Consider the following 26,868-nt stretch of genomic DNA (forward strand, 5'->3'; position numbering starts at 1 on the left):
AGTCCCGGCCTCTGGCAACAACTGATCTGATTTCTTTCCTTTCCTTTTTTTTTTCTGTAGAAGGTGAATAAAGAAAATTGCAAAATTTTATTGGTGCGTTGAAAAGAGGACCTGAATAAGTGAAAAATTGTGACAAATTAAGGGAAAAAATTGTGACATACTGAGAGATAAAAAGACAATATTTTAGCTTTATTCTAATATATGATCTGATTTGTATCCTTACACAATATTACAGCTTTATTCTAATTTATTGATTTGATTTGTATCCCTAAAATGTTGCCTTTTCTAAAATGTTATGCAGATGGAGTCCTATAATATGTAGCCTCTTATGACCTGTTTCTTTCTCCTAGCATAATGAGTTTGAGATCCACCTATATTATCGTGTGCATGAGTAGTTGTTTGTTTTCTTTTATTGCTGAGTAGCATTCCATTCTATGGAGATACACAGAGTTTTTTTTTTAAAGCCATTCATTAGCTGAAGGAAATTTGAGTTGTTTCAGTTTGGGGCAAATATAAATAGAGCTGCTATAAACAGTTACCTACAGGTTTATATCTAAATTTAAGGTTTTGCTTTTCTTGGGTAAGTACCCAAGAATGAAATTACTAAGTCATATGGTAAATTTATAAGAAACTGAAAAAGTGTCCTTTAAAGTGGGTTTACCATTTTCCATTTCCACCAGCAAGGTATGAGAGTCCAACTTGTCCCTATCCTTGTCAGTACTTGGTGTTGTCAATTTTTGCTTTTACATTTATTTTAGTAATTCTAACAGGTGATAGTGGTATTTCTTTGTGGTTTGTTTTTCTTTCCATTTTAAGATATCTTTTTTCTTTTCAAGATACTTTTAAAATAAAAAATTAAGCATGGATTCCATATTGGCTCATATCACATTCAAAAGTATTAGTTAGACTCTATATTTAATGTTAGCTTTGGAATGCTATTATAAAACAAGGATAATGCCATCCATATTAAGTTTTCATTTGTTCTTTCATTCGACTACTTGTTAAGCACCTGCTGTCTGTACTAGGTGCTGTTTATTTAACTGGAGCATTGGTGAACAAAACAAGAATAACAACAACAAAAAAACCATTTTCCTTTTCATTCTGTTGTAGGAGGACACATCATAATCACACAAATTATAAATAAGCATATATGTCAGATAATGAAAACTACTATGAAAAGAAATAAAGCCAGACAAAGGGATAAGGAAATAAGGGATGCTATTTTGGAAAGTATGTCTGACAGGACTTTCTAAGGATGACATTGAGCAGAGATCTGAATGAAGTGAGAAGCCAGCCACACTCCCATCTGAGGGCAGAGCAGCCTCCTAGGCAGAGATTACTGGGGAAAGCAAACGTTCATAGCAGGAGTGTGCCTGGTGGGTTTGAAGGACAGTAAATGGCTGGTGCAGAATGAGTGGTGGCGGAAGTGATGGGAAATGAAGGTTCCCAGTAGTGGGAAAAGAATCTTTTATCCTTCATTGAAAAGAAATTCGTTGCTGCGCTGGGCCAGATATTCTTTAATGTCTTGAAGCATTCTAAGAGTCTACAAAACATTTTTAGTATAATTTTGCAAAGTTTAGTCACTGGCTTAATTAATGCTTAATTGCTGACTTAAATATTTTATAATAGTTTAAAAGCCTAGTATACACACACACACACACACACACACACACATACATACAGACACACACACTTATGCTGGACTAGAAGTCAGGAGGTTTCATGTAATTTTATACATTTAACTTCATGCTGATTTAGCTTACACTATAGCAAACTTTCTGAGAATTCTATAGTCTTTTGTTTTCTACTCTGGGATATAAATAGTTCTCCATTATTTCACAAGGAAACTGTGAAATGCCTATTTAAAGCACACTGAACTACTAAGAAGAAGCAACAAAAGAAAATAGAAATAAAATTACTGTGTGGAAGAAAAAATTTGGCATCAGAAACTGAGTGAGTTAGTCTCTATTTCTCACAAGGTTTAATTAAATGTTAGGATAACATTTTTCTCTTAATGATGGTCTTATTGGATGACTGCCTGAGTCCTTGTGTATTAGCCTCCTTTGACAAAAAGGAGAAATCACTTCCAAAGTATATTATTTTATTATTCATATGACATATTCTGTAATTCTATTTGGTTGGATGTAAAGCATTCATGCATTATACCATTGATAAGAAAATTTAGAAATTTTGTAACTGATTATTTTAAAAGTATTGTAAAATAATGGAGTTCTTTTAGCTCTTGGAAGAAAATGATTCTCTGTTATCCAGAAAAATTTACCAGATCAAAGGCATGATTGATTGGAAGGGTTAGGAAGGAAATGGTTATTGGTGAGCCTGCCATTCATTCTCTCCCTTTACTGTGAAGGGGGGTAGGAGGGAAGTCTACCAGAGAAGAGAAAAGGTAAAATTGTCATCTCATGATAAACATACAAATGAATGACCTTCAGATAAATGAATTGTGTTTTTCTAGTAGGGGAGTCCTTATCTATGAAATGTTTTTTGCAATATATACCTGGTCTAAGTTTGCTTCTGGTAAATAAATACGGATTACACTGATTTATGGAGCATTTATCTCTGACAAATATCACATAAGGATGTAATTTGAGCACAAAATGGAGATGCTTTATGAATAAAAGCCCTCCTTTCTTTGAAATTTATGTCACCATATATGTAATTTAGAGACTTTGTATGTTACCCTGGGTCAGGATGCATTCTAAGATGGCAAGAAATGACCTGCAGAGCTTCCGTACAGTCTCAGATATCGCCCTGTTTTTCTTGTGCCACTCAATTACTGGAAGCTACACTGTATCTTAATGTTGTCAAAAGAATAAGAGTACAGAGGATGAGTTAGAGCTTGGGAACTGATGAGGACTGGAAAAGAAGTATCAAGCCACACTACTTCTGTCATATCACACAGATGTCAGCTGGCTGAAGAAGGCTTTGAAAGTTGATCAGAGCTTTATCCACACGAATGCAGTAACTGAGTTTGAGCCTCAAGTATAAAATGCAAGAGTTACAAAAACAGATACACTCAGGAAATGCAAATATAGTATAATTTATGAATGATCAGCAATGGTTTAAGCAGAATCAAGTTAGACACATAAATAGAGGACAGCTGATTAATTGTTATTTAGAGTCAGCATAATGCTATAATATTTATACTATCAGTGAAGGGAATGTGATTTTAATGTTAAGAGAAGGAAAATATAAGAAGAAACACACACGTAGGAAAGTATATGAAGTGCATGAAAGCCTTCCATTGACTTTGGATTATTTTGTGTTGGTATGCAAAGTATAGGTAGAGCAGAATTTGCCACTAGACAAAGGGACAATTAATTTAATGGCCACGCATCTCTTGAGTATTGGTGCATGCCTTTGGACTGTGGCAATTAAAATATAAGTGACCTGGCTGGCTGCGGTAACTCCTGCCTGCAATCTCAGAACTTTGACAGGCCGAGGCAGGAGGATGACTTGAGCCAGGAGTTCAAGACCAGGCAATACTGTGAAACCCTGTCTCTACAAAATAATAAAAACAAAAAATTAGCCAGGCATGGTGCCTTGCACCTATAGTCTGAACTACTCAGGAGGCTGAGGTGGGAGGATTGCTTGATCCCAGGAGTTCGAGGCCACAGTGAGCCATGATCACACTACTGCACTCCAGGCTGGGTGACAGAGCAAGACAAAAATAAAACAAAATAAAATAAAATAAAAAAGAGACAGTTCTCTTTTCTCTGACTCTTCTCTTCTTGGGAAAAAGCTATAGGAAACAACTGCCTTTTAAGATGCATGCAGATGGGCACATAATCTGTGAAGGGATATATCTGTTTCTTGGATGGTTTCCATCCTGGAGAATATGAGCCCTGATATGAGTCTTTCAGAGTGAGTTCTCTTCTCAAGAGGCAGAGATGTGCCTAGTGAATGTTAGTGTGCAAAAGAGAGGGCTCACTGTGAGAGATCATGAGCCAGAAGGTCCCTTGTAGAGAGGTATTCCAATTTATCTGAGCCATGTTATTCCCTCCCACTTTGACACTGGCAGGACTGAAAACTGGCACTCTAACCAGGAGGGTGAGTCTGACAGGATATGAGAAAGACAGATGCTATGAGGACAGGTGGGGAATGCAGTGTCTACTCCAGGCTACTATGCTGGGAACTTTTCTTAGAGGAGGGACTGAAAGAAAACAGAGGAGACCTTGAGGCTAGTGTTAGGGAGCAGGGTTGGCTAGTCTTTTTTTTTTTAAGTACCCAAAGATAAAAAGGAGAATTTTTAATGCCAGATTAGATATATTCAATGTAAACCTGTTGTGTTTCTGGACAGATATATTTAATACATAATATATAAAAGGCTTGGGGTAATGACCACAGGAATTCAGAAAAACAGATCACTTGCCTACTTCCAGCAGTGCAGCATCAGCCTCAACTCCACAAAATGTTCTAAGCTATTTTAAGTTTTCAGAGTCCCCCTTTTTGATTTTTTTTAAAGAAAAAAGTAAAAGCATGCAGGTTCCTTCCAGGGGCTCTTCACACGCAGTGAAAAGGATGCTCAAGGAACTGAGCTATAGAGAACAGAACAAGGCTGGCATGTTGGACTGTCACCACTGTATAGAAAAAATTGCTGGAGGCAATGAGAAGTGGGTGGAGTTCAGAGTCCAGAAGAGAAGTCCTCAAACAGACTGACTTTGGAATAAGAAGCTGAATTGTATTCAAACTGCAAAACAACCATAACTGGTGGCTTAAAGTTTTCCCACCTAGGGTCACCACATTGACATCTTCTAGAGGATGAGCTCACCATGCAACACAGGCAGTCCACCTCTCTGTTTCTGTGTGGACATGGTTGCCTTTAAGGCAAGAGAAGCCATTCCTGACCTGCTTTTGCTGAAGGAAGAGAAAATGAGCCCTTAATCAAAGCTTTTATTACTTGCATTCTGTCCTCAGTACAACCCTGATGTTGATGTGGCTCAGGGCATACAGAAGTTTCCTTAGATGGTGAATGAAATTGCCTCCAGAGGGAATGTTGTAGCTGGCTCTTTCGATGCAACTGGGCTGAATCTGAACTCATGGCTTCTCCCCTCTGTCTCCCAGTGCCCGCTTCCCAATGGTCTCAGCTGTACCACCACTCATAAACATCTTAGCCTAAGTAGTCATTTTCCTGTTCAGCCCTTATGGCCAGAGTCCTCCTGATCTTGACTGCCAAATGTATCTCCCCCAGGTTTCTTTTTCTCTCCACCCACTACCCCTACACTGGTTCCACCTCCCCTCCCCTCTGCTCTCCCCATCCCCACCCAGTATTCCCCTCCTGAGATCCCAGATTGCAAGCTGTCTTTGTTTTAAGGAATTCTCTTGAAAACGATCAGATTAGCTTTCTTTAAATGTCACTTTTAGTAGGATAATTCTCTATTTCTTTTCTTAAAAATATCCCCATTTCTTCAATGCTTCTGATTACTCTTGCAGAATGGTGATAAAACGGAACATCTAGCTGTTTTGCAAAAATTGGCTAGGCCATTCTCTGGTATCAGAAACCAGCCTGAAGACCACTGACAGGCTGCTAGATCAGAAGAGAGTGTTTGAGACTTGAGAGTGGTTTATACCCCAGGGGGAAATTCTTGTGTCTTCCTTCTATAGAGATGTGAATAAGCTCAATAATGCTGATCTTTCTTTAATTTTATTTATTTGTACTTAAAGTCCTTGCTTCTTTGAGAGAAACAGCTTCTACAAATACAGAATATTATATCTGTTTTCCATCATGTGAATATCTAGCTTTGAAACACAGTGAAAGTACTTCTTAGCTTCTCAGAAGTATTGGTGGGGCTCTTGTCCAAGAGCAATAAAACTCTGACTAATAAAAATGTGTCTGTAGGTTGCCTGTTCACTCTGATGGTAGTTTCTTTTGCTGTGCAGAAGCTCTTTAGTTTAATTAGATCCCATTTGTCAATTTTGGCTTTTGTTGCCATTGCTTTTGGTGTTTTAGACATGAAGTCCTAATGGGAGAAAATTTTTGCAATCTACTTATCTGACAAAGGGCTAATATCCAGAATCTACAAAGAACTCAAACATATTTACAAGAAAAAAACAAACAACCCCATCAAAAAGTGAGTGAAGGATATGAACAGACACTTCTCAAAAGAAGACATTCATGCAGCCAAAAGACACATGAAAAAATGCTCATCATCACTGGCCATCAGAGAAATGCAAATCAAAACCACAATGAGATACCATCTCACACCAGTTAGAATGGCAATCATTAAAAAGTCAGGAAACAACAGGTGCTGGAGAGGATGTGGAGAAATAGGAACACTTTTACACTGTTGGTGAGACTGTAAACTAGTTCAACCATTGTGGAAGTCAGTGTGGCAATTCCTCAGGGATCTATAACTAGAAATACTATTTGACCCAGCCATCCCATTACTGGGTATATACCCAAAGGATTATAAATCATGCTGCTATAAAGACACATGCACACGTATGTTTATTGTGGCACTATTCACAATAGCAAAGACTTGGAACCAACCCAAATGTCCAACAATGATAGACTGGATTAAGAAAATGTGGCAGGTATACACCATGGAATACTATGCAGCCACAAAAAGTGATGAGTTCATGTCCTTTGTAGGGACATGGATGAAGCTGGAAACCATCATTCTCAGCAAACTATTCCAAGGACAAAAAACCAAACACTGCATGTTCTCACTCACAGGTGGGAATTGAACAATGAGAACACTTGGACACAGGAAGGGGAACATCATACACAAGGGCCTGTTGTGGGGTGGGGGGAGGGGGGAGGGGGGAGGGATAGCATTAGGAGATATACCTAATGTTAAATGACGAGTTAATGGGTGCAGCACACCAACATGGCACATGTATACATATGTAACAAACCTGCACGTTGTGCACATGTACCCTAAAACTTAAAGTATAATAAAAAAATTAAAAAAAAATCTCTAGAGATATGGATCAGACTGTGAAAAAGCCTTCTGATTTGTATGCCTGTGCCTGAACACATTAATTAAATTGCTTTCATTAATTACATCTTATCAAAAAGATATGAGCTTAGATGAAAGTGTATTTTGCAGAATAAAATGAAACATCCAGGGACATCCATTCTGTCATTCTTCAGCTATATCTTTGCCACTGTTGACAGCAAATTTAAGTCTGTTTAAAGGGGGGAATCATGGCCAAGAATGCTCTTGAAACTTCAAAAAGCTGTTTAGATGTCATATTAAGATCAAACTCTGCCTCTGGGAACCTGAAGTGTTTTCAGTCTGCCACCTTTGATAAGTCCAAGTTTAAGACGGATTTAATTAACATGACATGAAAAGAGAAGGATATTCCAGGTGTTGATTTTTCTCCAACAAGTTTTTCCTCACATGAATCCTACGCAGAGACTCGGTTTCACTATATCCCAAATAGCAAACTTTCAGTCTAAGTAAAGCATAGATTGAAAATGCCCAGCTGTTGTGGAAATGTGACACTGAATATAATGCTTTCAGAGGAAAGGAAAATCTAACAGATATTTAATATAATGGAGGCACATTGCATGCTACATTTACATCCGTTTTAAAATTTCATTTAAATAAATATTTCCCTTGTCTAAAAGATTATTTATTTAGAATGAACTAATATTCATTGAGCATCAACTATGTGCCAATGGTGTACACAAACCTTTTTGTATGTAAGTATCACACTAGCCTTAGAGAATCTGAGTCAGACAGGTGACATCACTGGCCCAAGCATATATAGTGAGAAGAGAAATCTGGGATCTAATTCAGGTCTCTCAATTCCAAGTCCAGGTTTGATACACAACATCCCAATGCTGCCCTGGAGATAACAGTTTTTTATTTATTATAAAGAGACTAGGAAGAATTTTCACCTAGTTTTAAACAAATATAAAAGAATGCCACTTGTAATCATTTAGCTCATTCAGTGTAAAATCCCTAAGATTCAGTTTAGCAATGGTGGTTGTATTTGTCTTATAAGAAGGAGTGGTTGGGCTGGGCATGGTGGCTCATGCCTGTAATCCCAGCACTTTGGGAGGCCGAGATGGGTGGCCCATTTGAGGTCAGGAGTTTGAGACCAGCCTGGCCAACATGGTGAAACCACATCTCTACTAAAAATACAAAAAGAATTAGCTGGATGTCATGGCGTCCACCCGTAATCCCAGCTACTCTGGAAGCTGAGGCAGGAGAAATGCTTGAACCCAGGAAGCGGAGGTTGCAGTGAGCTGAGATCGCACCACCGCACACCAGCCTGGGCCACAGAGTGATATGCCTCAACAACAACAACAACAACAACAAAAAGGAGTGGTTGTATGAGATGGGGGCATCAGACAATGCTTATGTTAAATATAATTCAAGGGATTTTAGGGGGAGAACTTTAGGGCTCCCTACCCAGCAGCTCTTTTCCATTTTTTCTTGTAATATTTTGTGATTCTATAATTTTAAATGCATTATTTTGGGAAATCATGTCGCATACGTTAAAACTGCCCCTGTGTCTCAGTGCACATTAATTAGGGTGACATAGAGGTTAGCTCACTTTCCAACCTGGATGGATTGAAAGTGTTTGTTTAGAGCTTTGTAATAAGTAGAATTCTGAGGTCATGTCCAGGTTCAGTAGGCTCAATTATCAATGTCAGTTAAGGGAGGGGGGTAATAGTAGTAGCAAACATAATTTATTTGTCATCACTCCATTAAGCAATCACTAAAACCTCAGTGTGAATTTACCTAACTTTCCTACCTCTTAAAAGAGAGAGAGAGAGACAAAAGATAATTCCGAAGCCAGAGATGGGATGACCATATAAGTTATTTTGCACACCAAAGCACTTTTGAGAGCAAATGGGGGTCTATTAACAAAATACCAGGACAGTATATGAAAATGGTCATCTCAGCTCTGGGGAAAGGCCATCTCTCACTACCAAAAATATATATTGAAGAGTTCCTCCCTAAGCACACCAAAGTCTCTTTCCTGATGCTATGGCTTTTTCAGAGCTGCGGCTTCCCGGGACCATATATCTCCAATACTACAGAGGAAATTTGAGGAACACAAGCAATTGTGTCTGGGTAGGATTCCCGAAACCCTTAGAGATTCACTATGAAACATGTGAAAGGAATTCAGTCTATTTGCAATTTTTTTGGAGGCTGATTATCCAACTAATGCATTCTCTTGTGGACCCTTGTTTTATTTCTCCCGCCAGTTAATTTAGCAATATGTCAGTTCTAATAAAAAGATTTGATGAGGAAAAAGATGACACGATTACATGAAATGAGTTTGGGGAATTGCTGACAGATTTCAATTATCCATGTTACTCTCAGTGAAGGTTGATTGACTGTGAAGAGTGGTGATTTATCAGGACCGCCTTGCTACTTCTCAGATGTAACTGTCCCTGTTCTTTTTGCCTTTTTTGTACAGAACATACATTGCATGTGCATTTAACACACGGACCTTCACTTTCTCTGTTCTGTAATCTGTGATTAACAAGATTGTAAAGAATTAGCTTGCAATATTATTTCATAATAAAATAATCAATAAAGGCATAAAACCATTCAATATTAAATGACTTTTTATTGGGTGCTTTTGTTCTGGATACAAAGAAGAAGAAAACATTGGTGAACTACTCTTTTGAAGAGAAGGTAAGCAATGACAGCCCCACGGTGGCATATACAGTTACTAAATTGTCTTTTAAAAGCAATTATTATGTAAGCTTGACAGAATATTTGAAATGAAAGGAATGTGCTATAAATATTAAAAAATACATTACCAGGAAAGGTACTGACTTCTTCATTAATTTGCAGCAGCCCTTTCCAAGTTTGGGTGTATATTCTCTTTCTCAATTCAAAACTTGATCACCCTTCTGAGTACCTTCTGCTGAACTTGCTGATGTCTATTGCAGATATAAGGACTATCTTGGCTTGTAGCTTTTAATGAAAACAATATCTGTTTTCTATGGATTTATATAGGCACATCTCAGAGATACGGTGGATTCAGTCGCAGACCCCCACAACAAATCAAATATCACAATAAAGGGACTCACAAAATTTTTGGTTTCCCAATGCATATAAAAGTTATGTCTATACTCTAGTCTATTAAGTGTGAAATAGCATTATAACCAAAAAGGTATGTAGCTTAATTAAAAATACTTTGTAGCTAAAAAAACGCTAGCGATCATCTGAGCCTTTAGTGAGTTGTGATCTTTTTGCTGGTGAAAGATCTTGTCTCCAGGTTGATGGCTACTAATTGATCAAGGTGTTGGATGCTGAAGGTTACAGTAGCTGTTGCAATTTCTTAAAATAAGACAACAGTGAACGTTGCCACATTGACGAACTCTATTTTCATGAAATATTTCTCTGGAGCATGCAATGCTATTCGATAGCATTAAATCCAAGGAGAACTTTCAAAATTGGAGTTAATCCTCTCAAAACTTGCTGCTGTGTTATTAAGTTTATGTAATATTCTAAATCCTTTGTTGTCATTTCAAAAACGTTCACAGCATCTTCACCAGGAGTAGAGTCCGTCTCAAGAAACCACTTTCTTTCCATAAGAAGTAATTCCTCATTCCTTCAAGATTTATCAGGAGATTGCAGCAATTCAGTCATTGTTCAGGCCCTACTTTCAATTCCAGTTTTCTTGTTATTTCAACTACGTGCATTGAACCCTTCAGTCATTCATGAGAGTTGGAATCAACTTTCAAACTCATGTTTATGTTAATATTTTAACCTTCTTCCATGAACCATAAATGTTCTTAATAGCATCTAGGATGGTAAATCCTTTCTAGAAGATTTTCTATCTACTTTGCCCAGATTCATCAGAGGAATTATTATCTATGACAGTTATAGCCTTATTAAATGCAGTTCTTAAACATTAACACTTGAAAATCAAAATTACTCCTTGATCATGGGCTGCAGATTGGATGTTGTGTTAGCAGGCATGAAAACATTATTAATTTCCATGTACATCTTCACCAGAGATCTCAAGTGACGAGATTCACTGTCAATGAGCAGTAATATATTTTGATAGGAATCTTTTAATCTGAGCAGTAGGCTTCAACAGGGGGCTTAAAATATTCAGTAAACCATGCTGTGAACAGATGTGCTGTAATCCAGGCTTTGTAATTCCATTTATAGAACCCAGGTAGTAGATTTAGCATAATACATAGGGGCCCTAGGATTTTTGGAATAGTAAATGAGCATTGGCTGTCACTTAAAGTTACCAGCTGCATTAGCCTGTAACAAGATGGTGTGTCCTTGGAGTAGTCAGAGCACACACGTTTATTCATTAAGTTCATCATCTTATTTGGGTGCAGTTCATGGCTTCCAAAACAATTGCCATAGTAACGTCGAAGATCACTGGTAACAGATCACCACAACAGATATAATAATGAAAAGTTTGAAATATTGAGAGAATTACCAAAATGTGACCCAGAGTCACTAAGTGAGCAAGTTCTGTTGGAAAAGTGGTTCCAATGGACTTGTTGGATGCAGGATTGACATAAACCTTCATTTTATAAAAAATGCATTATCTGCTAAGTCCAATAATGTGAAGTAGAGTAAAATAAGGAATGCCTGTTATCTCACATAATAGTTTAACTTATGAATTATTATATGACTTTTTATGAGAGAAACCAGTATTATATCCCAAAGCGTGCTGTGAATTCATTAAGGGTGAGGGTAATTTATGATCTATCTTTGTATTTCTCCCCAAGATCTAACAGAGTTTTGAATGCATTTAGGTTGGGCCATTAAAAATTACCTATATTTGATCATTTGTGATCTGTAAAAAAGACAATTCAATATGGTTCAATTTCCCAGTAGTTATTCCAGAAATAATTGTGAAATGAGTCAGATTATGTTAAAATTTTACATTCTTATTTGTAAATGTATATGTTTATGTATACATACACACATTTAAACATATGTATACACACGCAAATATATATATATATATATATATATATATATATATATTGCTAATGAAGTCATTTAGAATTAAAGATTAGCTTTACTTTGAATTTTTTTCTTTTCTTTTTTTGACACAGAGTCTTACTCTGCCACCCAGGCTGGAGTACAATGGCATGATCTTGGCTCACTGCAACCTCCACCTCCCGGATTCAAGCAATTCTCTTGTCTCAGCCTCCCGAGTAGCTGGGACTACAGGCACCTGCCACCACGCCCAGCTAACCTTTGTATTTTAGTAGAGACAGGGTTTCACCATATTGGTGAGGCTGGTCTCGAACTCCTGACCTCAGGTGATCTGCCTGCCTCATACTCCCAAAGTGCTGGGATTACAGGCATGAGCCACCGTGCCCAGCGCCAGTTTTAATTTTCTGAGTAGACATCCAGGCCCAAACAGCCCTTTCAGTTCAGTAGCTTCTAGATGGGATTTCTTTTTTAAAGATATAAATGTGGCCACCTCTTTTCCAGGGAAATAACTGTAGCTGAGATAACAGATCATAAATCCCTAACTCTCTAGGAATGGTAATACCTATATGGAATTATTTTCTGTGACTGTATGCTTGCTGATAATATTCTTCTGTAGAGTAATATTAGTGATAGAGATCTTTATTTTGAGTGCATGAAGTGTGCCAGGCACTGCTATAAACATTTCACATCTATTAATTCATTGAGTCCTTGCTTCAATCTTATAGAATAGATAATACTATTTTCTTCAATTTTCACATGAGGAAATTGAGATATGAAGTAAAGTCATTTGCTCAAGATCACACAAATAATGATGAAACTGGCTGTTAAATTCAGGCATTCTGGATTCAATTCTTCTTTTAAATACCACACAACCTTGTATCAATAAACATATACGTATTTTAAAAAATTAGAATAAGCTAAAGTTATTTAGCTCTGTAAAATGTACAGCATATGATGAAGCATTTATAATTTGGAGTTATAGAGTTCAACATAGTATACCTAAGGCTTGGAGACCTCTTTTATAAATAGTTTTATAAACTATTAGCTCTTTTATGAATAACTTGAAATCATTTTGAATTATAGTGCCTTAGTTCCCTGCATTAAAAAGTGGAATTTATAGCACCAATTCCTTTGTAAGAATTTATAAGAGGAGAAAGAATAATAGAGCATACAACATGTGCTAGTAAGAATCCTTAATTAATTAGACAGTTTTTTCACATTTGGTTATGAATGAATGGATGCAAATACTTTTGTAAAATTATGTTTAATTCTACCTTCTGTAATAAGTATATTTTTCAGTACAGATTAATTTTTCTAATACTTGAAGACTAGAAACTTACACAAAAGTCACACAAGCAGAGAATTATTAATGCTGCTTAACTGGGTATATATATATATATATATACACATACATATATGTGTATATATATATACATACATATATGTGTATATATATCTATATACATACATATATGTGTATATATATCTATATACATACATATATGTGTATATATATGCATGCATATAATGTATATTACATATATACACAATACATACACATAACAATATGCTTAGTAGCAGCATTTGTGTTAATTTACATCTATACGTTTCTTTATAATTTAATATTTTTGCAATAAATGAAATAACTCAGTGTGATTGCTTCTGAATTGGGATGAGAAGAAACATATACTTCCCTGGAATTCAGCATCAAATAGTGACAAAAGCATTAGATGGGGAACCAGGATCATGGGCATTCTACTTCAAGTTTTGGGGCCTTAGTTTTGATTGGCTGGAAAAATGAGGTAGTTAAATTCTATGATTTTATGTTGTTCAATGGTTTTTGCAAGTGTCTTAGAGCATAGTTTTTTTTTTTATCAGCTCTTAAGTCTATGTTCTAGAAAATACAATTCTGTTTTTATTAATAAAATAAGCCCAGCATACCTTTTGTTTTATGGAAATATCAAAAGCAAAACAGCCCTGAAGTTTTCTTAGATACAGATTTAGTAACTTAATAAAATATGTTGAGTCATTCAAAATGCATGAACATTTTTCTGAAAGGAGATGCAAGAAACTGTTATTTATGGCTAAGTTTAAGAAGAACTACTGGTGAAAAGTCTTGGGTTGAGTAGTATGGCAGTGGAGGCTTATAATTTTCTATGCCTGAATTTTCTCATCATTTCCATGAATTAAAATTGTAATGTTATCAAGGCTTACTTGGGAAAGCAAACCGTGGACCATTTTGTTGTTCGTTTTTATTGTTGTTTCTACTTTAGGAAGAGTGCTTAAAATTTCAAATTAAACGAATATTCAAGTTCAACTGGCAAGAAGAAAGTGGCGTAGGGCAAGGTTACCTTTTTACAGGCTGTGATGGAGTTCCCCGGGCCGCTTCCTGAGCTGCCACAGCCTCTGCCCTGCTGCGGTTCTGAAACGTCATACATCCGTGATGACTCCAAGTTGCTGTTTGTGACCCAAAACACAAAAACACATTCCAGTGAGTCATATCTATATTTGGAAATAAATAATAAATAAATCACAATGTGGTGTATCAAAAATCATCTTTTTCAGATTGCATTAAACACTGCAAATCCCCCTGCTGAAATGGACATTTCTTTGTTGCATACACTTTTGTAATTAGCAGAACCACTACAGATGATCCTACTGTGACCATAAAAGTGCAGTCCACTGCCTTCCACAGTGCTTTGATGGACATCATTGCATCTGTCTGACTACTATTCTTGTTAGCATCTTCTCTTAAGCAAGCAGCTTTAAAACTCAAATAAATTTTTCTCAATTGCCACATTAATTCAGCTCTGAAAACACCAACACATAACAAAATATTCATTTTATTTTTTAAAATGGAGGTAAAATATAATTTTAGTCTGGACTCAGAATAGTACCATTAAAAAAATGTGGACTTTAGAAAATGCAGGTAATGTCTTTACCATTCCTGTGGCTGGAGATAGCTCCTCAAATTCTCTACCTCTAAAATTATAGACTTATATCCCTCCCCCTATCTCTGTCAAATCTTAATGGGCTTGACTACGTACAGAGCTGTATAAATATTTTTAAAATATTTAAAATTGGCTGAGCATGGTGGCTCATGCCTGTAATCGCAGCACTTTGGGAAGCTGAGGCAGGCAGATCATTTGAGATCAGGAGTTCGAGACCAGCCTGGCAACACAGTGAAACCCTGTTTCTACTGAAAATACAAAAAAAAAAAAAAAAAAAAAAAGAGCCAGGTGAGGTGGCATGTGCCTGTAATCCCAGCTACAAAGGAGGCTGAGGTATGAGAATCGTTTGAACTTGGGAGGTGGAGGTTGCAGTGAGCTGAGATCCCGCTACTGCATTCCAGCCTGGGTGAGACCCTATCTCAAAAAAACAAAAGCAAACAAACAAAAAAGGCTGGGCATGGTGGCTCATGCCTGTAATACCAGCACTTTTGGAGGCCGAGACCGGTGGATTGCCTGAGCTCAGGAGTTTGAGACCAGCCCGGGCAACACGGTAAAACCCTATCTCTCCTAAAATACAAACAATTAGCTGGGCATGGTGGTGCACGCCTGTAGTCCCAGCTACTTGGGAGGCTGAGGCAGGAGAATAGCTTGAACCCGGGGGGCGGAGGTTGCAGTGAGCTGAGATGGTGCCACTGCACTCCAGCCTGGGCCACAGAGTGAGACTCCATCTCAAAAAAATAAATAAATTACTTCTACATTTTCAACACGTGATAAAAATGAAAATTATTATCAAACTTTTAAAATAATATGACTGGAAACCCAAAATTAAACCTCATGTAAATATAAAAAAATTATCTAAATGTTATATGCATTTCTAAATATTCTTCTTCTGAAAATATAATAATTTGGACTTTTAAAATGTACTGATAGCTTAAGTCTATAGGTTTAATTTTTGTTGTTGACCACACGGAACATGCACAATTCGCTAACATGTACTTTTGGAGTATGATCTGATAGTTCTGTATAAAATTTTCAATGCAACATGTAGATGTTTTCTCTTAAAACAAGTGCTAAATAAAAGATCAGTTAAATAAACAATTTATTTCTAACTAACCTATAACTCTCATGTTTCAAGCACTAAATTAATCAATTTTCAATTAACCATAAGTCAAACAGGGCATTAGTATAGTCTTTTGGCATTTCCATTATTATGGAATGACATTTTAAAAAATGACCACTGACTGTGCTGTGTAACAAATCATAGATTCAGGCAAAATCTGCACAGAGTAATTCAAATAAAATCTGTTTTGTTAAAATTTTTTATATATTACTTTTTGAGCAATTGTCACTTGAGGGCTAGAGTGAACCTAATGTACACGAAAGGATAACACCAATATTATCTTTGCTTAGCTGAGGAAAGATAAAAAAAGGAAGGAAGGAAGAGAGGAAGGAAGGAAAGAAAAAGAGAAAGAGAGAAAGAAGAAAGAAATAAAGAAAGGAAGGAAGGGAGAGAGAGAGAAATAAAGAAAGAGAAAGAAAGAGGGAGAAAAAGGAAGAGAAGGGAGGGAGAAAGACAGAAGGAAGGAGGGAGGGAGAGAGGAAGGAAGGAAGGGAGAGAGAGAGATAAAGAAAGAGAAAGAAAGAGGGAGAAAAAGGAAGAGAAGGGAGGGAGAAAGACAGAAGGAAGGAGGGAGGGAGAGAGGAAGGAAGGAAGGGAGAGAGAGAGAGATAAAGAAAGAGAAAGAAAGAGGGAGAAAAAGGAAGAGAAGGGAGGGAGAAAGACAGAAGGAAGGAGGGAGGGAGAGAGGAAGGAAGGAAAGGAAGGAGGGAGGGAGGAAGGAAGGAAGGAAAGAAAGAAGGAAGGAAAGAAACAGAGGAAGAAAGCAAGAAAAAGAAATTAGCTCCATTTCCTGGCTGCCAATCCCGACCTATTCTGCCACCTAGCCTTTCTGAGTCTTAGCCTCATCATTTATAAATGACATGTTTGGACTAAAGTCTGTGGTTCCCTCACAGCTCTGGAAGTCACTTGGCGAAATATCAGAGATGACCTAAGTTTTCAGCCCCTATCTTTACAGGTTTCCTACCATGTGAGCCTATAACTTTTTAGGCTGCCACTTACTTCAAACCCAAGCGTGGACATCTCTTTGAATGCTTTCTTGTCCACAGGACAGTTTGGCTTTTACCAAAAGGCCAAACAGCTATTACTGTTAGGTTCTAAACAGTTTACATGTGGAAGATAAGGCCATGCACCAAGCTAATTTTGATCTATAAAAACTCGACCTCTAAGTCAAGTTATATGACTCCTTCTAGGAACCAGCGAAGGCCCTGTGTGCAGTTCGGGGAGACAGGATGTAGGGTCCCACAGCTCTATGTCCTGTTGCTACTGTGTCCTCCAGGCAGCTCTGATGGGCTAGTAGATCCCTTCCATGCAGGCCATCCCTGGACTTATGCCCAGTGCTAAGACATCTCCCATGACTTTTCGCAGGGCTAGAGACTGCAGGAGTAGGAAATGGGCAAACTGAGAAGAAAGGCTGACACAGATCTCAGGCTGCTTCTTCCAGATATGAAACATCATAGAAAGACCACTTCGAGGCCGGGTGCAGTGGCTCACGCCTGTAATCCCAGCACTTTGGGAGGCTGAGGTGCTTGGATCACCTGAGGTCGGGAGTTCGAGACCAGCCTGACCAACATGGAGAAACCCCATCTCTACTAAGAATACAAAATTAGCCGGGCATGGTGGTGCATGCCTGTAATCCCAGCTACTCAGAAGGCTGAGGCAGGAGAATCGCTTCAACTCGGGAGGCAGAGGTTGTGGTGGGCCCAGATCGCACCATTGCACTCCAGCCTGGGCAACAAGAGCGAAACTCTATCTCAAAAAAAAAAAAAAAAAAAAAAAAAAAAAAGCCAAAAAGCACTTCAACAACAGCCTCTGGTCACTCTAGAAGGAAATCACATCTAAATTAGGCAGAGATGATTAGGTCCAAAATTGGGGTAATGTAAAAATAGAGAAAACTGAAAGGTCAGCCTTGAAAACTACTTATTTGCCCATGAAGCACTTTTATTGATGGCTTTAGATAGACAATCTGCTACAGTACGTTTTATGCACCCAAAAGTTTAAGAACTGCTGAGCTCATCTAATAGAAGGAAGTAATGACAAGTCTACCTACAGATACCTTGGTATGAAAGTTTTTCTGCCTCTAAGGTGACTGTACAATCCTAGTTGAAAACGAAGGTATGGAAGGGAATTAGAATGTTTTTTTGCTTGCCCGCAAGGCTGATGCCATTTGTTCTAATGCTAAGCCTGTATAGCATTAATAAATAAATTTAACTATATATATATGCACATATGTAGTTGTTCATCGTTGTGAGTATTAAATGAGGAAGTTGAGTCGCATGGTGGGGCAAAAGTTAATGCACTACTAGATGACAAGTATAATGCAACTCCACTGCACCCATATTGAAAGCAAATGCATCTTGTGAAACACATTGTGTATCACTTTAATGATGCCTAATATCAAAGAAAATGTAGGTAGGCTTATGTTTTAAAGCGTGTAATGTGAGTGTGCATTTCCAGTAGGTAACTTTACAACATGGCCCAGTCTGTTCCCATACCTTTTGGATGGAGAAAGAATTTTTAGAGTATTTACAATGATGCTGTCCTTGATCTCTAGAGAAGCAGAACATTTGCTGTTACAGGATGAGGCAGAGATGGCAGTGATATGAAACTCATACATTTATCAAAATGAGCTGAAATTGACATTAAAAGAATTGCTGTCAAGATACAGTACAGCTTTATAACTTGCTCCTAATGGGTAAGGCGTCAAATTCTTCCCTGGGAGATTTTCCTTTGATTTTGACAAGTGTTGACAATATTTATTAAGCACAACCTTTCAGACTGGTTCCATGCTGAAACCGTTAAGTGTGTTTCAGTGAGGATGTAGATAAACATGGGAAAGAAGGCACAAAACCAAACTGGAAGTAGTGATTTTAAACCAGACTTCCATAAAGCAGCTTTCTTTATAGAACAATTTCATATATTAATAAATGAGATGCTAAGTTGCCCCTGTACTGCTACCACTGCAGTGACTCATGCAGTATGAAGAAGTAGGTCACATCAATAGTGAAAATAGACTAGGGAATATCCAGTTATTTCCCTAGAGAGAGATGTATCCAGTTACTGGAAACTGAGCTGTCTATATATTGTGATGCAAAGTTTGGTCCAGGGACCAGCAGCGCTGGTGTCACTTGGGAGCTTGTTAGACACCCAGAAACTCAGAACTATTAAATCCAAATCTGCATATTGACATTAAACTCAGGTAATTTATACATCCATTAGAGTTTGAGAAACACTACGTAACATATTAAATTGAATTAACCTTCCATTTGCCTGTGGGACACCATTCTGATACTGAGAAAAATAGATCAGAGTAAAAGAGATTGGGCAAACAGAGATAAAGAGGTTTAGGTGTAATATCCTCATGACATTACTTCATTTAGGAATATTCTACCTAGTCCCCACCTTCCCTTCTTGATAATTCCTACTCTATCCTTTGGGTCTCAGCTTATAAATTACCTCTGGTACCTCCCTTCTCTCTTCCCCCTGCCAAGGAGGCCACTTCTCTCCCACACACCTCCAGTGCCCCATGCACACACAAACACACTTACGCTCCTGCCTCGTTTCCACCCACATATTCCCACCCCACTTCAACCCAGGAAGTGAGAGAGACACTCTTCTTGTGTATTCCAACAGCACTCTGAGCCATATCTTGTTTTAGCACTTGTCCAAAAGGCATGCAATTTTGTAATATTTGTCTCTTTCCAGTTTAGGCTGTAAGTTCTAAAAGGGCAGGGGATCACTTAGGACACAAGACAGTGCCAGTCAGTGGGAGATGCCCAACAAGCACTTATTGAGGTTGTTTGTTCTTATCTTTCTGAACATCCTGGTTAACCTCAAAAATTAGGCACAAACAAGTGTTTGAATTTAATGCTAAATTTTCTGCAGTGCTGACAGATGGTGAGATAAGCCACATCTGAGAAGATAATTTAAAGAATTTCCCAGGATAGTTCTAATGAAAAGAGATTCTGCTGTTATGCTTGCTAAAATGTCAAGTAAACACAGTGTAAAGTTAAACCATTTTAACAGATTCTAAAAGATTAAGATTCGCTCTTGTCTTCTCCCTCCTTAAAGAATGCTCTTGGTGAAATGTAGTAATTATAATTCATTTGATTGTCTCAACCCTATTAGCGATATCTACTCTTGAGCTTTATATTAAATCCTTTAATCCCAACACTAGAAAAAAAAATTAAAACTCAGAGCTACCAGAAGAGATCTTGAGCAACGAATTGAGATGTTGTCATTAAAATGAATTTAACAACGTATGACAACCAAAAATTGAGAGGATTTTAAAATATGCCTTCACTTCAGTTCAAAATGAAAATTTTCTCAAGTGAATGTTCTTATTTTACCCTCTTAAATTACCCAAAGTAATTTACTTGTTACATGAAGCCCAGAGGTTTAGGTCAATTTTTCAAAAACTGACTTGTTTTAAACATCACGTGAGGTGTCAGTGTCTCCTATCTTCCTCTTCTAACCAATCTTGACAAAGACTCTTTTCTTGACGAAACTTTAGTCAAGCTCCTTTAAGACATCGTCTCAGCTAGGCCTGGACCTTGGCCTGCTGAGCCCAGCTGTAGAGAAGGATCCTGCTAAGTCAGTTTAGAAAGAATTCTCACATCCAAATATCTGATCAACTTCCTCATCCACCCACTTTTGATACTTAAGTCCTTGGCCTGTGTAGTAAGCACCCTGTTAGGACAGTTTAATAAGAACCCCCTGCTGTTGACATCCCCTCTTAGTAATTTTCTGTTCACTGACCCTGACCCCTTCACTCTGCCTGTGGGGTATAAATCCCCAATTGTCCCTGCTGTATTAGGAGTTAACCTCAGTTCTGCACCGACAGCTCTCTCTCCTACTGCAATAACTTGCATAAAATCTGTTTTAACAATTTAGATATGTATCCAGTGCAAAATTTTTCATTTACTGCCGTGTACATTTTTCTGGTTTCATCTCCTAGGTAAGAAGTTTATGTTTTTTTTCTTTCTTTCCTAGGTTGGACATGTCATGTCATTCATGTAAATTAAATATGTCACCAACTCATTGGTAGCTGAAAGACCTACAAAATCCTCACTTGTTCTGTAGGATTTTAGAAAATGTGTCATAGGAAACTATTACCAAACCTTGAAAATATTTAGAAGCCATCATTGTATGTCCTGTTTCAATACTTAAAGGTGGCTTCATAGCTGTAAAATAAATTCCAGACTTCTTCATCTCCTAGACCAGTAAAATTAAAATAAGCATGGCAGGAATAATGTTATAAAGGGCCCAGCCTTTTATTTTCCCAAATAAACTTCAAGAAAACCCCTTATATTTCTGCTTTTAACCATCATTCTTCAAATAAAGGGCTTTGTAACAGTGTAGCAAGAAACTGTGATGTATTATCCAAGAATGAAGGATATTTCTTTTCAAGAAAAGATGGGTGAAAACATTTTATTATAGTTTTTGTCTTCAGATTGGTGAAAATGTTGCAGACCTGAGTTTGGGTTTCACTTTTTGAGGTATTGGTAAGTGGCAATAAAGAAAATATAAACAGGTCATTCATTATTAATCATAAAACAAGTGTCCCATTCTTAGAAGAAAGAATGGCCTCAAATTTAGCTATCCTCTAATTCAATCTTGATTATTAAAAAAAGATGAAAAGCAAAGACACTATTTAGTATTGTTATTTCATTTGAGATATAATTTGTAAATACCAACAGTGGATAAATTCCCTATTTTCAGTTCTGAAATCTTTTTTCAGCAATAGCCAATATAATGTTTTCTCTAAAACATTACATTGAATATTGTTCAATTAATGCTTTTTTATTTAGGCAACTCTAAATCTATCAGATATATGCAGTAAAATCTCTTTTTAAACAGATACTATATAAAATATCTGGATTACATTAGAAAAGACAGTCAAATAGTAAACTTCCTAATGTAAGAAAACAGCTGTAATTCCAAACAGAATATTATTGGAGATTATATAACAATATAAAATCACACTTATTGAACAATCTGTGCTTTGTAAATTGATATATTATCTCTCATTAAGGAGACAATAACAAGTTATTTCCTATGGTTTGATTACTACTTTATAGATTGACTAGTTTTATATCTTTAAAAGCTGTTTCACAATCTCAGGCTTTCCCAAGACCCCAACTATAATCCCTGATTCCGAAAAAGGATCAAGCAAGTGAGCATGATGACTTAGCCTTTTTCTCTTTCTCTTTCATTTTTTAATGAAGGCTATGGGGGAATTTTTTCAAAACGTGTGTCCTGCAAATAATGTGTATAAAAACATCATTTTAATGTAAGATAGAAAGTACACATTCCTGCTGCTAAGTTAATTTTGCATGAATATGTGCATATTTATACGTGAATACCACTAGATGGTTACTATAGAAATATTTATCCCTAGAGTTCTTTATTTCTTTATTTTTTTCTTTCTTTATTATTTTTTCTTTCTTTCTTTTCTTTTCTTTTTTCTTTTTCTTTTGAGATAGTCTTGCTCTTTTGCCCAGGCTGGAGTGCAGTGGCATGACCTCAGCTCACTGCAACCTCCTGGGTTCAAGTGATTCTCCTGACTCAGCCTCCCCAGTAGCTGAAATCATAGGCACCCACCACCATGCCCGGCTAATTTTTGTATTTTGTATTGAAACATGGGGTTTCATCATGTTGGCCAGGCTGGTCTCAATCTCCTGACCTCAGGTGATGTGCCTGTCTTGGCCTCTTGAAGTGTTGGGATTACAGGCGTGAGCCACCGCACCCGGCCTAGAGTTATTTATTTCTAAAAAAAAAAAAAAAAAAAAAAAAAGAGGTATATATTTTTCAGATAGTCAAAGCACACTCTGTGTATGACTGCATTCTGCTAAATCTAGACTGTAGTTCAGGGACATTCAGAATGTATGTTACCATAATTGCTTCATATTCCCGTGTTCTTCCATCAAACCACTTGAGCAGGTGCCTCACTCTGATATATGATCTTCTTTATACTACTTCTAACAGAATTTACCCTCATTTAATGCACAGCAGGTGCTGAGCACTCTATAGTGTGCTTTACATACTAATTTCATTATACCCGTTTTATAGAGGAGAAACTGAGGACTGATAAGGTTAACACGTAATCCAAGTGATATAGTTTGGGTATGTGTCCCCTCCCAAGTCTCATGTTGAATTATAATCCCCAGTATTAGAAGTGGGGCATGGTGGGAAGTGATTGGATCATGGGGGTGGATCTCTCATGAATGGCTTAGCATCATCTCCTTGGTGCTGTCCTCACAATAGTGAGTGACTTCTTGTGAGACCTGGCTGTTTAAAAGTGGATGACACCCCCCCTCTCACTCTCTTCTGCTTTTGCCATGTGACATGCCCACTCTGCCTTTGTCTCCTATCATGATTGTAAGCTTCCAGAGGCCTCCCCAGAGGCAGATGCCAGTGTTATGCTTCTTGTACAGCCTGCAGAACCATGAGCCAATTAAACCTCTCTTCTGATAAATTTCTCAGTCTCAGGTATTTCTTTATAGCAAAAAAACAGCCTAATATGACAAGATTATATTGCTGCCAAATAACAGACCTAAGATTTCAGTTGCTGCTCTCGACACCATACCATGTTATTTTCCACTGCGATCTCTAACACTCCTTTAAATTCTTTGCTTCTGTGACCATGTCATCTAAATGAGTCTAAATAAAGCCAGTTCCTAGTGTGTTGGCATTCAAGAATCTAAGGGCAAATTCCATTTCTACCAGTTACTAGAGAGATGGAGTTGGATCTGTTACTCAACCCTCTCTAAACCTTAGTTTTCTCATCTGTAAAATGCAGATGATAATAGAAGCTTTGTCATGAGACTGTTGTGGTGGTTTCATGGTGCTATTTCCTGTAAAGGAGTCATGTAGCACCTAGCACAGGTGAGTACTCAATATGAAACTGAGAAATAATAACATGAAGTCCTGTAAATCTATTTACTCCTTGATAGGTTTTCAGCACACTTTGATATTCAACATTAATATATGCACATTTTTGAATAAATTGCATAAGTATTTATTATAGTGACACTTTTCTTAGAGCTAGGATTCCAAAATATATACAATGAGAAATTCCTATTCTTCTGCTGACTATTAACTATTAACATTAGATTATAAAATGAAGAATAACAAAGGTTTTTTTTTAAATCCAAGAGAACGCAGAATTTAATCAATTATTCTAAGACAATACAAAGGTGCAGCCTGTTCATGCGTACAATTTTATAACAATTATCATGGGAAAATATTGAGATCATTAAAGCAAAGCTCTAAAGCTTACAGAAGACTAATCTGATATTAGTGAAAAACATGAATTGAAAGTGTTTCCAGAGAAAAGTAGTTGTATTGCTAAAATGTTAGTTTTATTGGAAAAAAATTAATGATTACATTAAGAAATATAATAACTATTTGTATTTAATGTCTATTTCTCCTTTTCTGTTTGCCTTCTTAATTTGATTGGCAAATCCTCCCCTCTAGGGATTCTGGGAGTTACGGTTCTGTGGAGGCCCTGCTTCACTTATCACAAACACCACCAAATGGAGCTGAATTAAGGAAATGTTACTGAAGGTTAGACATGGAATGGGACTCTGGCTTGAGACGTTCATGTTGATCGTTTACAGTTAAAGGCAGTCATATGAAAATGGTATAATGAAGTGAAGGGGAGTAAAAGAGGAGAGAGAAGAAACACAGCTGCATGTGAAGAGCATAAGCGTACACCATTCTGTTGTGCCCAGGGACTGCCGGGCAGAGTGTACATTTTAAGAAATCTTTGTTGATAAATAAGTGAAGGGATGAATTTTGTTGCTCTCTGAAATTAAGAAAACATATAGTATTCTGTTAATCAAAATAAGGTGTTACTGGACGGGAGGCTGAGGCAGGAGAATGGCATGAACTGGGGAGGCAGAGCTTGCAGTGAGCCGAGATGGGGCCACTGAACTCCAGCCTGGGGAACAGAGCAATCGACTCCGTCTCAAAAAAAAAAAAAAGATTATGTGTTACTGGAATATTATCAGCCGTAAAACAAAAAAAGAACAAGATCATGTTTTTTGTGAGAACATGGATGGAGCTGGAGGCTATTATCCTTAGCAAACGAACCCAGGAAGAGAAAGCCTAATACTGCACTTTACCATTTTTAAGTGGGAGCTAAATGACAAGAACATACGGACACCTAGATGAGGACGACACACACTGGGGCCTTTTGGAGGGTGGAGGGTGGGAGGAGGGAGAGGACAAGGAAAAATAGCTACTGAGTACTGGGCTTAATATCTGAGTGATGAAATAATCTGTACAACAAACCGCCATGACATGAGTTTATCTATATAACAAAACTTCACATGTACCCCCTAGCCTAAAATAAAAGTTAAAAAAAGAGTGTTGCTTTGCATGTTGCTTCTGGGAGTACACATTCATATGACATTTTTGAAAACCACCTGCCCATACTTTCCACAACTCTTATCCATGCATGCCTATTAGTCAGCAATGCTTTCCACGAGGAATCTATTTTAGATGATAGACACCAAACAAAAGACTTACACACTGAGATACTCAATTTGTTATTCTTAATTGAAAAAAAAATCCTAAACATTAGAAATACGTTCACCAATAAGTACATTGATAAGGTTAGTACGCAGACATGAAGATGATGCCCCTTTGCCCTCAAAAATGTCATGGGAAAATGTTCCCGTGTTAACTGAACACAGGTGAGTGCAAAATATTACACTGTGTAACTATTGATATAGGTGTGTTATTTTAAAATATAAGACTGGGCCAGGTGCAGTGGCTCATGCCTGTAGTCTCAGTGCTTGGGGAGGCCAAGGCAAGAGGATAGCTTGAGGCCAGGAGTTCAAGACCAGCCTGGGCAACATAATGAGATCCTGTCTCTATGGAAAAAAAAAAAAAAATATATATATATATTTAGTCCTGCCTGAGAAGGATCCTTTATCACAGATAATTGTTTATGAGTCTATATCTTGCCTCCCCCATATCTCTGGGGACGAGGCTGTCAAATGATTTCTAGTTGTTTATGCAGACAGATGGTGAAATGAAATAATATATATATATATACATATATTAGCTGGGCATCATGGCATGGTCCCAGCTACTCATGAGGCTGAGGTGTGAGGATCACATGAGACCAGGAGTTTCAGGCTGCAGTGAGCCATGATCATACTACTGCACCCCAACCTGGGCGACAGGGCTGGATCCTGTCTCTAAAATAATAATAATGACAATAAAAATATAAGTCCATTCAGGTCATTTCTTTCATTTTAAATTTTTTTAATTTTTAATTTTAATTTTAATTTTTGAGATGGGGGTCTCACTCTGTCACCCAGGCTGGAGTGCAGTGGCGTGATCTTGGTTCACCGCAACCTCTGCCTCCCAGGTTCAAGCAATTCTCCTGCGTCAGCCTCCCAAGTTCAAGCAATTCTCCTGCGTCAGCCTCCCAAGTAGCTGGGATTACAGGTGCACGCCAAGCCAAAACACCTGGCCTTTTTTTTTTTTTTTGTAGAGACAAGGGTTTCACCATGTTGGCCAGGCTAATCTCGAACTCCTGACCTCAGATGATCTGCTCGCCTTAGCCTCCCAAAGTGCTGGGATTACAGGCGTGAGCCACCATGCCCAGACATTCAGGTCATTTCTGTTCTTAAGATCTTGCAGAAGCTCTGCATTTTACTTCAAGCAAAATTGTAAGTCCTTGCCACAGACTACCAAGTCCTGCATGCATGGACACTCTGTTACCTCTGTGACCTTGTCTTTTTGCCTTCTCTCTCTATCAAATCACTCTGGCCACACTGGCCTCTCTGCTGTTTCTAAAACAGGCCAGGCACAGTTGCTGTCTTAGGGCCTTCCCTAACTGTTGCCTCTGCTGGAAATGCTCTGTGCCTTGTGA

The 26,868-nt window shown here is 37.6% G+C and overlaps 1 protein-coding gene across 5 annotated transcripts in view; it reads right to left on the reverse strand.

Moving 5' to 3' along the window:
* The window catches only part of SPHKAP (SPHK1 interactor, AKAP domain containing), a 195,979-nt gene that overhangs the window by 130,565 nt on the left and 38,546 nt on the right, over window positions 1-26,868 (reverse strand). For all 5 annotated transcript variants that reach the window (XM_030802758.1, XM_003274715.3, XM_003274714.4 and 2 more), the window contains one exon: window positions 14,261-14,366. In XM_030802758.1, coding sequence (XP_030658618.1) covers window positions 14,261-14,366 — 106 coding nt within the window. The remainder of the gene's footprint in view (window positions 1-14,260; window positions 14,367-26,868) is intronic.

The sequence above is a fragment of the Nomascus leucogenys genome, chromosome 22a, assembly GCF_006542625.1.
Source record: "Nomascus leucogenys isolate Asia chromosome 22a, Asia_NLE_v1, whole genome shotgun sequence".
Lineage (NCBI taxonomy): Eukaryota > Metazoa > Chordata > Mammalia > Primates > Hylobatidae > Nomascus > Nomascus leucogenys.